The sequence below is a fragment of the Larimichthys crocea genome, chromosome VI, assembly GCF_000972845.2.
Source record: "Larimichthys crocea isolate SSNF chromosome VI, L_crocea_2.0, whole genome shotgun sequence".
NCBI classification, from domain to species: Eukaryota; Metazoa; Chordata; class Actinopteri; family Sciaenidae; genus Larimichthys; species Larimichthys crocea.
Window position 1 is genome coordinate 26,028,701 of NC_040016.1, and position 12,435 is coordinate 26,041,135.

The window sequence follows — 12,435 nt, forward strand, 5'->3', positions numbered from 1 at the left end:
ATCTGGCAGTTTCCTGTCTAACAGTGAACACGGCAACAGAACCTCTGAACCAGCAGTGTCCAGTCTAACAGTGAACACGGCGACAGAACCTCTGAACCAGCAGTGTCCAGTCTAACAGCGAACACGGCGACAGAACCTCTGAACCGGCAGTGTCCAGTCTAACAGTGAACACAGCGACAGAACCTCTGAACCAGCAGTGTCCAGTCTAACAGTGAACACGGCGACAGAACCTCTGAACCAGCAGTGTCCAGTCTAACAGCGAACACAGCGACAGAACCTCTGAACCAGCAGTGTTATTCCCTTGGTCTCAGAGGCTGTGCTCCAACCCGGTCCGGTTGGGCTGCTGAGCCCGGTTCTGTTGAACAGCAGCTAATTAGTGGTTAGCTACTTTAGCAGCACTGACATGAAGAACACTTGAAAACACTGAAAACACTGAAAACACTGAAAACACTGAAAACACTGAAAACATGTCACCAAACATCTGAATGTTTCACTGGTAAACTACATGAATGATTATTTGTAGTGAATGTTTATGTGATGTGCAGGTGTAGGAAGCTGAAATGTTTTCAGCGTTAGGAGACGTTAAACATTTCACCCACAGAACTCCTCTATGACTCACCTCGGTTACTCCTTCTGGACCTGTGACGAGCTTCATGCTGCAGAACCAGGCGAGCGTCTTGACGAGCTGTGGTCGGTCCACGATGCTCGCAGAGGACAGCAGGTGTGTGAGTCAGCAGAAACATCTGAACCAACGTGATGTCACCGAGTCACGACGTCGGGGGAGGCAGGACCAGCTGAGCTGACTCAGTGGTGGAGGAAAAACCCACATCTGGTGAATGTGTCACTGTGGGTTAGATAACGATGTCAAGAAATGTGACACTGGAGTTTCTGAGACAAACAATCAGAGTTCAAGTCTCAACAACTTAGTTTGAAAGCTCAAATATGGAAACATAAATTCATCATATTCATATTTTATGATAACAGCCTTCTTCTTCTTCCATAATTTCCAGCATCCAACTGCAAAACTGAATCTGCTGTTAGCAGGCAAGAGAACCGGGCTCAACAGCCAGACCGGACCGAACAGAACCTCTGAACCCAGCAGTGTCCAGTCTAACAGCAGCCTACCGTGATGGTTTTCTTTCCAGGTTTGGCTCCTGGCATCCCCGGGCTGAGTCAGATGTAGTCCCCTGTAAATCCCCTCATAGTGTAACATTATTCCCTATTGGTCTGAAGCTGTGCTCGAACCCGGATGAACCTCTTCAGGACATCCAAACGCTGTGCTCCTGTCCTGCAGTGTCTCAGCTTGAAGCGCTGATCAAGCTGATCAGTATTTGACGGGGCATCATTGACACGTTCGACACAAAGGTGTGGTTTAGTTTTCTAAAAGTACAGAGAAAACTTCAAGGATGAAAAGTTAGTCGCTTTGGTTGTCTGGTTAAACACCTCAAGCCCACAGCTTGTTACCTGAACTTTTCTCTGGGACCCATCTGGGACTGTCTCTGAGACCACCAGCAAAAACAAACGTGTCCAAACACAAAGTAAGTCCTGAAACCTTTTGGGATGCTGCAGTGCTCCTCTATCATTGGATGTTCTCCTGACCGACATCGATCGAGATGTTTTGCTTCCATTGTTTTGAGGCTCATCAGATCAGCTTTTCATGCCGTTAGCACCTCCTTCAAGACAGAAAGATTTCACTTCAGGTCCAATGTGATACTCAGAATGATTCATCATGCTTCACCTCGCCCTTTAAGGGTAATAAATTGCTGTTAAATGCTTCTAAGATCGTGGAAGACTGCTGTAACTGCGTTCATTGAACTTTACACTCCATCAGCCGTAGGTGACTATATATTCAGCTGTCAGAGATTCACTTCATTAATTTGTCACTGAGGAAAAAGAGGAGATACTGATTTGCACACATCTACACTTCTATCAAAGCTACATCAGCTGTGCTGTGGTGACAAGCTTTTAGAAAACTATGACACGTCCAAGCTCAAAGGCCCATCCTCACGAGGCTGATGATCATCAACCAGCCACCAGATGGATGCAGCATTTGAAATTCAAAGAGCCAGTCTAAAAATATGTCCTCTTTGCATCGCTCGGCTGAATCTCAGCGGCCCTCGCCGTGTCACATAACTCGTGTTATGAAGAGGGGGGTGCAGTTTGTGCTTCCTCTGTTTGCCACCAACTTTGAATCCTGGGATGTGAGGAGTCGGTTAACGAATCCCCGAGATGACGGCGAAAAGAAGAAAGCGTCAGCAGAGACAGCAGCTCTGACGTTACTGTGTTCCTGCAGCCTAGATCAAGAACAACACAAGATTCATTGCAGCTCTCTGATGCCACGGCAACAAACCGTGAAGTATTACGTAAAAGAACAAACACAGAAAGAAAAACTGAAGGTTGAAGGTTATCGTAGTCAACTCGACTCACTTGATTCCTTGAAGAAGTTTCTCCACTCATCCAAGGTGTCTTCAGGTCTAACCTGAGGGTCGTTGAGGTCACCTGAGGATCGTCGAGGTCACCTGAGGATCATTGAGGTCACCTGAGGATCGTCGAGGTCACCTGTGAGTTGTTGAGGTCACCTGCGGGTCGTTGAGGTCACCTGAGGGTCGTTGAGGTCACCTGAGGATCGTTGAGGTCACCTGAGGGTCGTTGGGGTCACCTGAAGCTTGTTGAGGTCACCTGAAGCTCGTTGAGGTCACCTGAGGATCGTTGAGGTCACCTGAAGCTTGTTGAGGTCACCTGAAGCTCGTTGAGGTCACCTGAGGGTCGTTGAGGTCACCTGAGGGTCGATGAGGTCACCTGAGGTTCGTTGAGTTCACCTGAGGATCGTTGAGGTCACCTGTGAGTTGTTGAGGTCACCTGAGGATCGTTGAGGTCACCTGAAGCTCGTTGAGGTCACCTGAGGATCGTTGAGGTCACCTGAGGATCATTGAGGTCACCTGAGGATCGTTGAGGTCACCTGCCGGTCGTTGAGGTCACCTGTGGGTCGTTGAGGTCACCTGTGAGTCGTTGAGGTCACCTGAGGATCATTGAGGTCTGTCTGTTTCGCTGTCACCACAGTGAGGCGAGGGGGCAGCAATGCAGCTACATTACTAGATGCCAACACATCCTGTACGCTGGTTTTTTAAAGATAATTTCTGGTTATTTCCGTGCGTTTGTACTGATCCAGAGTCAGTGTATTTATCTACAGTGGACGGCGGTTGGCATGTCCCCAGCATGAAGCTAAACAAGTGCACTGCTGTGGACGGAGACAACAAGACTACGATGAGACAACATCCAATCCACTGAAAAACAACTCTGAGAGAAATCCCAGCATGACTCTTTCTGTGCTGTTCTTCTGTTATCAACACAAAAACCACGATGACACGTAACAGATGATGGAATGATCATCATATACATCTATCATAATGAACCTTGAACACTTTAAACACTTTGAACACTAAAACTTTCAAAAATCGGCATAAAACACAAAGTTTATTACAGATTTATGACACTGAGCTGAGCTGCATCTTAAATGAATCTTTCAGATGATGTTCAGCACTTCTAAAGACTCTGACCTCCATAAAAAAGACAAAGTGTAGATTTATTATAGTGGAAGAGGTCTTAATGTATAAATCAACCTGACACGTTTATTCAGACTGATGTTAATGAAATAAACATTTTTTACACTGTTGTTTCTCCATTTATATCCCAAACATGTTGTATTCTTTCTGAGCTCGACACTTTTTCATTTGTCATCTTCATCACTGTCTTCCTCCGCCTCGCCTCCGCCTCTTCACATCGTGTCCCTGGCTCATACCCGTCAGCCCGTCGGTGCTGTTCCACCCGGAGGTTGATGTAGGTATGCATCATCCCGAGCGCCTGTCACTTCACTGTTTGTCCACACGGCGCCGGTTTGCATCACGCTTGTCACCAATCAATGGGCCAATTATAGCAGCCTGACCTGAAGGACTGTGTGGTGATGGAGAGGAGGCGAGTTGGCTCGTGGTAGATTGTCCTCATCCTACACTGTCAGGCTAACAAGGTCACTCTCGGGATGTCACTCACAAACACTAGACGTGACAACAAATGGGTGCATTAAAACGTCAGCGGACATGTCGCTGTCTTCCTGATGCGTCCGCCAAACACGACGTTAATGGGAAGCAAAGAGGCCGTGAAATATGAAAAGAACTCAAAGAGTCTCAGAGGAGCAAGAACGTTTTAACCGGAGTCTGGAAGACTTCATGTCAGCGCGGACCGGACCAGAACTACACGACAGAAACTAAACACGAGAACTACACGACAGAACCTGAACTGAACTGACTCTCTGTGACGTCCCCGCAGACTGTCTAAAACCTGGACGTAGTCTCTGTGACGTCCCCGCAGACTGTCTAAAACCTGGACGTAGTCTCTGTGACGTCCCCGCAGACTGTCTAAAACCTGGACATAGTCTCCGTGACGTCCCCGCAGACTGTCTAAAACCTGGACGTAGTCTCTGAGACGTCCCCGCAGACTGTCTAAAACCTGGACATAGTCTCCGTGACTCAGTACAGTTGTCATGAACGGGGAAATTAGCTACAGAGACCAAAACTGTTTTTTGTCCCAGGCTGTAAACATGTTTATTTCTGCTGTTGGACATTTGGACATGGGGACTTATGGAGACTGACTCACTTCTGGAGCCAGCCTCAGGTGGACGTTAGAGGTTGCTGCTTGGCGTTGGCGTCTAGCTTCCAGAGATTATACCCACATTATACTGATTATATGTGACAGTATAATTAAGCAAGTTAAAACTAAAGATGGAATATGAGTCTGACTGTGAATCCATATTTAATATATTCTAATGTGTTTAGTGTAACAAACTAAAATAACTTCTGACATTCTGACAGATTTCACTTTCCTGTGAAAGAAAAACTTTCTGACATATTTAGGGATCTGCGTCTCTGAAGAGGAGCCACACTGGACTCACTTCCTGACCCACTTGGACTCCATCTGCAGATTTTAATGGGACGAGCGAGGCTGATTGGACCCGGTCCACCTGGACTCCACCTGGACTCCACCTGGACTTCACCTCCACCTGCATCTTTGTATGAACCAGTAAAACATCTATATATATGATTATAATTATTATTGATCTGACAGTCTGTGGTCATGTGACATGTTTCACCTCATGTTGTTACGGACACGTAATGAATTGTTCAGGTGTCATATTTCTTAAAGGGACAGCGCAGGGAGCTTTAGTTCACCTCAAACTGATGATATGTTTGTTTTGGAACGTTCTGTCAACGCTACAGAAACACTAGGTAACAGTTAAGTATGATAAGGTTGTCTGAATGTTAGTTATTGGTTAGATTAATGGTTGTGTATTGAGCACTGACTGTGGCTGACCAGGTTTCCGTTTCTAACAGCAGGAAATGTTTTTTAACTGTGTTCATCTTTGGTACAATCTAAGACGGATAACCAACATTAACGTAACATTGCGGTAACGTTAAAGTAAAGCTGGGAGGAGAGAACCTCGATGGAGGTTTTTCGTATTTTGATCTCCACCTGAGGACGTTTAGTGTGAAGGAGGATGAGGTTAAGTCCGGCGTATCATGATGAATGTTCTGGGTTAACCCAATTCACTGTGCTAATGTGCCTGTCTCCAGGCTTCTGTCCTCTTTTCCTCTGACCCACATTGCTGATCTGACACCAGGGGATGCATCGAAGGGAAGGCAGGCTGGAAGAACATCCAGCTGTGACAGAAGAGATGATGAAGGTTACCTGCAGAGGAAGATACTGAAGGATCATCTGCATTATTAAAGAACAGCTGCATTACAGTTTTATTAATGTTACATGACTGAGGGGATTTTCCTGTTCCGTTAAATTTCTACCTGACTTTTATTTTTAAAGATGTTTCTCAGATCTGTTAATATTGACGGTATTAAACTGAAGAACACCTCCATACATCATTTTACACATTTAGACATTTTGATACAACACAGAGGATGAAGCACGCTGGACACAGCCATGTTTTAGACAGTCTGCGGGGACGTCACGGAGACTACGTCCAGGTTTTAGACAGTCTGCGGGGACGTCACGGAGACTACGTCCAGGTTTTAGACAGTCTGTGGTGACGTCTCAGAGACTACGTCCAGGTTTTGGACAGTCTGCGGGGACGTCACAGAGAGTACGTCCAGGTTTTGGACAGTCTGCGGGGACGTCCATTCTTCTGTCAGTGGACGGGATATGAAGCGTTGTGGCTGTGACGTCACAGACTGGCTCGGTGAACGTTTGCTTCGAGGGCGGGACACAGATTTTATAAACTTCATAAAACCAGTGAGGCCCGACCTACTAATTAGAGGTTATTAGTATTAGTATAGTATAAATATATATTATTTGATCTGAATACTTCCTCCAGGACAAACATGGACAGTTGAAGAAGACATGGAGGAGAAGGAGGAGAGCAATGCCCTCTATGGAAACATTATGCACATTCAGCAAAACATGCTGAGAATAAAAGCACGTTCATTCAGAGAAGAAGAGATGCTGCTGAAGACGTGAGGACGAGGAGATGATGAACATGACAGGAAGGAAGAAATCAAAGGAGTTCATGAACAGCAGGAATATCACACGTCATGGAAGACAGACGACATACGTATGTCCGACAATACGGATGTGAAGGAAACACGCGGCTGAGAGCGCAGGCTGCGTTTTGAATGACAGTAAACATATTTACAGCGTTCCAACATTCAGAGCTGAAAGACTAAATATAACTCGAGTCTCTTCAGAACGGCTCAGAATAATCAGACAGAAACAGTCGTAACCAGCAGCGACGCTCCCTCGAGCAGCCGTTTGGTTTTACGTGATAACAAAGAATAGAAAATAGAAAGAAAAGACCAAAATCCACCAATTCATATGTTGAAAAGTCACGTGGACCCGGTCGGTCCTCCCTGCAGACGCTGAAAACAGAAACCAGCCTCTGTCTGGGCGCTGAGAGCCGGGACAGTCCCTCGACTGACGTTTAATTGTGGAGTGCTTGTGCGTCGCTCCCCGTCCAAACGGACCATTGTCCATACCAACACGTGACAGAGTGTAAAGAAAGTCCACGTATGGAGGCATGCTGCTTCTGAAACAGACCATGGCGGTTCTGGTTGAAGCATTGACTCGAATGGCCGCTGTGGTACAGAGGAGCCGGGTGGATACACGCTGAAATAAAGTGATGAACATGATGATGTATATTTCTGGTTCTGGTTGTTGATGACAACGTAAACTGCTACAATACAAAGATTAACGGGTTTGATTTACTGGGAATGATTTTAACGTGACGACAAGGGTTAACCAAAGTCCATTCGTCCGTCCTCTGGACTGTTTCATCGTCCAACAGAAATGCAGGGACAGGTTCTACGTCCGGCCCGTGAGCTCAGGAAGTCTGAACATGTTTGATTTCTGGTGCCCACAGTGCACCAGCTTCTGACTGCTCTGGTAGCATAGCAACAGTTGCTGCACTCGAGAGGGGTGTGCCAGCTCATCACACACACACACACACACACACACACACACACACACACACACACACTCACACACACACACACACGCACACAGTGCTGTCTTCCTCAGTTGTCCTGTAGTGGCACAAACAGCATTATACACAGAGAGAAACTGCGGCTGCATTATGTCTGAATCTCAGGTCTGTAAGAAGACGCCAGCAGAGAAACGTCACGAAGCATCGAGTACTTTCATTTCATAATAATTCATATTTCTACTTCATATAAGAGGACAACATTCACAGGAATGTTACTAGGTTACCATAATGATGCAAAGCTGCTATGGTGAAAACAGAAATGTTGTTTGGTGAGCCTCAGGGCAGGACTCCGACGCAGAGCAGATGTAATTAAAGTGAACTTTATTCAGGAACGGCAGCAAGAGGAATCCTCCGAACACAGTGGAAATAAAAAACTCCTGATGGCTGTGAAAGGAAAGTCGCTCTGAAAGGAGGAAAAACACTGTGAACCTGACTACACCACCGAAACACACTAACCTGTCCTCATCCAAGAACCCAGGTCATCTGTCCGAACAGATCAAAACTCTGACAAACCAAAGGCGCCAAGAAACACTTTGAACTACCTGGAGGAAACGCACAGAAGGATTTAATCTGAAACACAAAGTCTCTAAACTATCAAACTGAACACTAAAACTAAGCTACTAAGAGAAAGGCAGCGGAGCAGGGCAAAGATCCACGGTACGAGACCAACACACAGACTATTATAACACATGGAGGGAAGGCAGACAATCACACAGGTGACACATGAAGAGCAAGTGACCTGAAACAACTTTTCAAAATAAAACAGGAAATGACGAGACAAAAACACGACATGACCTCAGCGTGGTGTGACACCTCTGTAATAAACCGACCTGAGAGATCATCTTTACCAAAAACAGCTCCGTGCTTTATCGATCAATCAAGTTATGCAGCAGAAAGAAGAGAAATCATCAACACCACGCTGTGTGCGTCGTCCTGTAACGAGTTAACGTTAAACGACAAAAATCAGGGACTGGGTTAAAATAAGTCGGCCTACGTTACACGTCACAAGTCACGTATGTAACTTAGACGTCGCCATGTTGACTTGGGTCATCAAAGTCCACCTCGCTCTGACCTCTGCACGTAGACTTTGTCGCTCGTTGCATCACCTGAAGTCGATGGAGGACCGAGCAGGTCCACAAGTTCAGCACAGAGTCTGCATGGAGGACCGAGCAGGTCCACAAGTTCACCACAGAGTCTGCATGGAGGACTGAGCAGGTCCACGAGACTCTTTAATAAAACGACTTGTGATTGTCAGCGTGTTTGAGCTGTTGTTTGATCGACTCTTCGAGTGACTGCAGACTTCGACTGTGGTTCAAGGGTTAAACTGATGCTGGACGCTGGTCCATGTTCCTCTGACTTTCTCTAGCGCCACCATGAGGTTCACAATAACTCAATAACTTAACGATTGGACGGATTCACTCAGTCTGAAGCACAAACATGCCAAACTAAGATTTTCATTAATACTTCCAGTATGGTACTGGTCCAGAAGGTCCAGAAGGTCCAGAAGGTCCAGAAGCACCAGCACACAGAGTACAGACTTCTTCAAACTAACGCTGCCTCTGTCGGAGCTTTTCCACTCACTCTGTTTTCGTGTCGCAGAGACGATGAGTTAACTCTGGATCCGAGCCCTGCTCAGCCCACCGGCTGAATCCAGACTATTGTTGCATACCGATCCAATCAGTGCAGGTTTGGTCCCATCCATCAAACTCAGCACTATCAGTCCAGTCATTAGCGGTGCTACTGAACCATGCTGCAGTTTCTGTTAACCCAAATGAGATGTCTGCGATGCTGCCGCGCCGTGCTCTCCCCACCAGCTCTGTGATCTATGCCTTCATTTCCTGCCCCAGCTCGGCTTGTTTTGGCTCTGACGAGAGATACGGGAGGTGTCGGACTGGATACTGGTGATACTGGTGATACTGGAAAAGGAACCGGAGCTCATCAGGCTTTGTATTAGATTTTATTCTTTTGATTTTATTTGTTTTACAGCATCCGGATGACGGTGATGTTTCTCTTTCCTTCTCAGTAAATCTTGACTGGAGATCCTGACTAAATCTAACAGATGCAGATATTTTACAGTTTAAATCAAACTTTAATGTGGAATGACATCAGATCAATGTCCGACTGAAGACTTCATCAGCATCATCACGCATGTGTCTGATGACTCTTTGTGCGCACAGATCATGAGTGGATTCCTCAGAGGTCTTTTACAGTTTATATATTATTCTCCTTTTCTCTCCTCTGGACATGAAATCATGACACTACTGAACATTTTGTGATTTATTGGAGGATGTCTGGGACACTGACAGGATTCATTCCACTTTCTTTCTCTTGCATCCACAGTTTCTCGTCCTGTTCCGCTCTCCTGGGCACAATTTCAATCCTCATAAAAAATAAATGTACATTTTTCCAATTCCCCTGAATCATAAACCTTTCTATGATTTTCTTTTTTATGTCTAACTCACCTGACGGTGCTGCCCCCTCAACATGAAGCCGACCGGGACCTGAGCAGCTGCCTCACTTCAGTCAGGCTGTTAGAAGCTGACGTTCAAGTTCCACATGAATCACCTGTCCACATCCCTGCTGACAAGATTCACTGAAACACACTGTTTACAGAGACCACGTCCAGGTTTAAGACAGTCTGCGGGGACGTCACGGAGACTACGTCCAGGTTTAAGACAGTCTGCGGGGACGTCACAGAGACAACGTCCAGGTTTAAGACAGTCTGCGGGGACGTCACGGAGACTACGTCCAGGTTGAATTCAGGTGGAAACCAGTTTCCACTTATTCTGTAATTATCATTTGTCCTCTAACGAAGTTGGTTTCAGTCGGACATATTTAAATCTCCAGTTCTAACGATGTACTTCGTTCACCTCCAGCTGCCTTATTTGAACCTCCCACCTCGTCATGGCTTCCCTCCAACATCTGCAGCATGAAAACAGGAAGAGGCAAAACACGTTTGAAGGTCAGGGAGATACCAGCAGAAGTGATGGAGCTACACGTTTGAAGGTCAGGGAGATACCAGCAGAAGTGATGGAGCTACGATTAATCTGCACTGTGACTTTAATAAAGATGCCGGATTTAAAATGTAGTGACACAGTCAGTGTGGAAACAGTATTTCTTGTTCTTGATCTGTTTGTTTTGGAGACCTTTGAGTATATGAACTATACATATATATATAATATATATAATGTATATATATATATATATATTAATATATAGATATCATATATAATGATATATATTATAGTATGAGATGCATTTGTGATGTCCTCTTATTCCCATAATCATAACGATGTATCCATTGACAGGATCTCAAGGTACAGCCGGGGTGACGAGGATGTTCAGTTCGTGAACCTCTGTTCTTTGCAGATGATGTGGTTTTGTTAGGTTCATCAGACCATGAGCTTCAGCACACAATGGACCGGGTCATGGTTCTCTGCTGGAGCTCCGTTTGGAGTGCCCTGCTTCCCCTTCAGGTATCTCGGAGTCTTGTTCACGAGTGACGGTAAAATGCAGCACGAGATGGACGTTGTAGTTTCCTGAAGGCAAAGCTCTCGAAGTCCATCTACGTTCCATTCCTCACCTCTGGTCCTGAGCTTTGGGTAGAGACCGAAAAAACAAGATGGTGGCCCGGGTTCAGAGATCAGGTGTGGAACCTGGATCTTCAGAGGGAGCTTGGAACAGAGCTGCTGCTTCTTCATGTTGAAAGGAGCCAGCTGAGGTGGTTCAACATTTGATCAGGATCCACCTGGGCGCCTTACTTTGGAGGTGATCCAACTGGCAGGACACCCCAGGACAGAGAACTTACTGGTGGGGCTACATAGCTCATCTAGCCTGGGAAGACCTCGCTCTGCTGGGGTGAAGAACGTCCTGGTAAACCTGCTGCCACCATGACCTGAGATGGATGGATGGACTTTTCTCTATATGGAAGAACATATGTGGGTCAGGTTGACACAATGACTATATCAGTAACTACAGGAGAGCAAACAGATGGAGATAACAGAGTTTCTTCATCTGTTTGCTCAAGGTGAATAACACCTCCTTCATCTCAAACAGGGTGGAGGGAGTCGAGCTGCATCTGAAGCTGAGCCAGATTTTAAACACACAGGTAAGAGATTTTAAAAATGGAAAGAAGGAACAGAACACCTGGAACGAGCTCCCGGCGACGTCAGCTACCTTTAAATATCTGCAAGACCAAATGTCCGTGTGAAGGTGAACAGATGAAACACAAAAACACAATCTGTTCTGAGACTGTCTAAAACCTGGACGTAGTCTCCGAGACGTCCCCGCAGACTGTCTAAAACCTGGACGTAGTCTCCGTGACATCCCCGCAGACTGTCTAAAACCTGGACGTAGTCTCTGTGACGTCCCCGCAGACTGTCTAAAACCTGGACGTAGTCTCTGTGACTGTCATCAGTCTGTTTAACACATCGATCTCTTTAACTAATTATTTATTTCGCTAATGAAGTGCACCTGCATGCATCAAACATTTTCTTTTGTTTTTAATTAAAAACATCTGGCACACATTAAATAATTTGACGTGAGAACAGAAGGACGTTCACTTTTTATAATTATTAAAGAGTTCTCGTCATCTTAAAGACGATGACTTTCAGCAGATTTATGTCAAATCTGGACTTTGTTTCAGGAGCAGCAGACGAGCCTGAAGCCATCAGTCATTCAACCTTGGTTTCTTTGTTTATGTTAATTACACCAAGGTATCAGTGAGTCTGACAATGATAGAGTGGTCATTAGAAATGCAACATATAGCACATTAATATTCATTTCAGACCAAATTAAGTATCATGGTGAATTTTGCAGGATGTTTTCTGAGGTCAGCACACACACACACACACACACACACACACACACACACACACTTATCCAGCCCTAGATGT

General features: G+C 45.7%; 1 protein-coding gene across 1 annotated transcript in view; it reads right to left on the minus strand.

Annotated features, from left to right (window-relative positions):
* LOC104934388 (tripartite motif-containing protein 35) overlaps nt 1–11,241 on the minus strand; it is a 37,060-nt gene extending 25,819 nt beyond the window's left edge. The window contains exons 1-2 of the mRNA XM_019255309.2: nt 10,939–11,241; nt 10,411–10,462 (exon numbers count right to left, since the gene is read on the minus strand). Of these exons, the coding sequence (XP_019110854.2) occupies nt 10,411–10,462; nt 10,939–11,241 (355 nt within the window). The remainder of the gene's footprint in view (nt 1–10,410; nt 10,463–10,938) is intronic.
* Nucleotides 11,242–12,435: the final 1,194 nt, after the last annotated feature.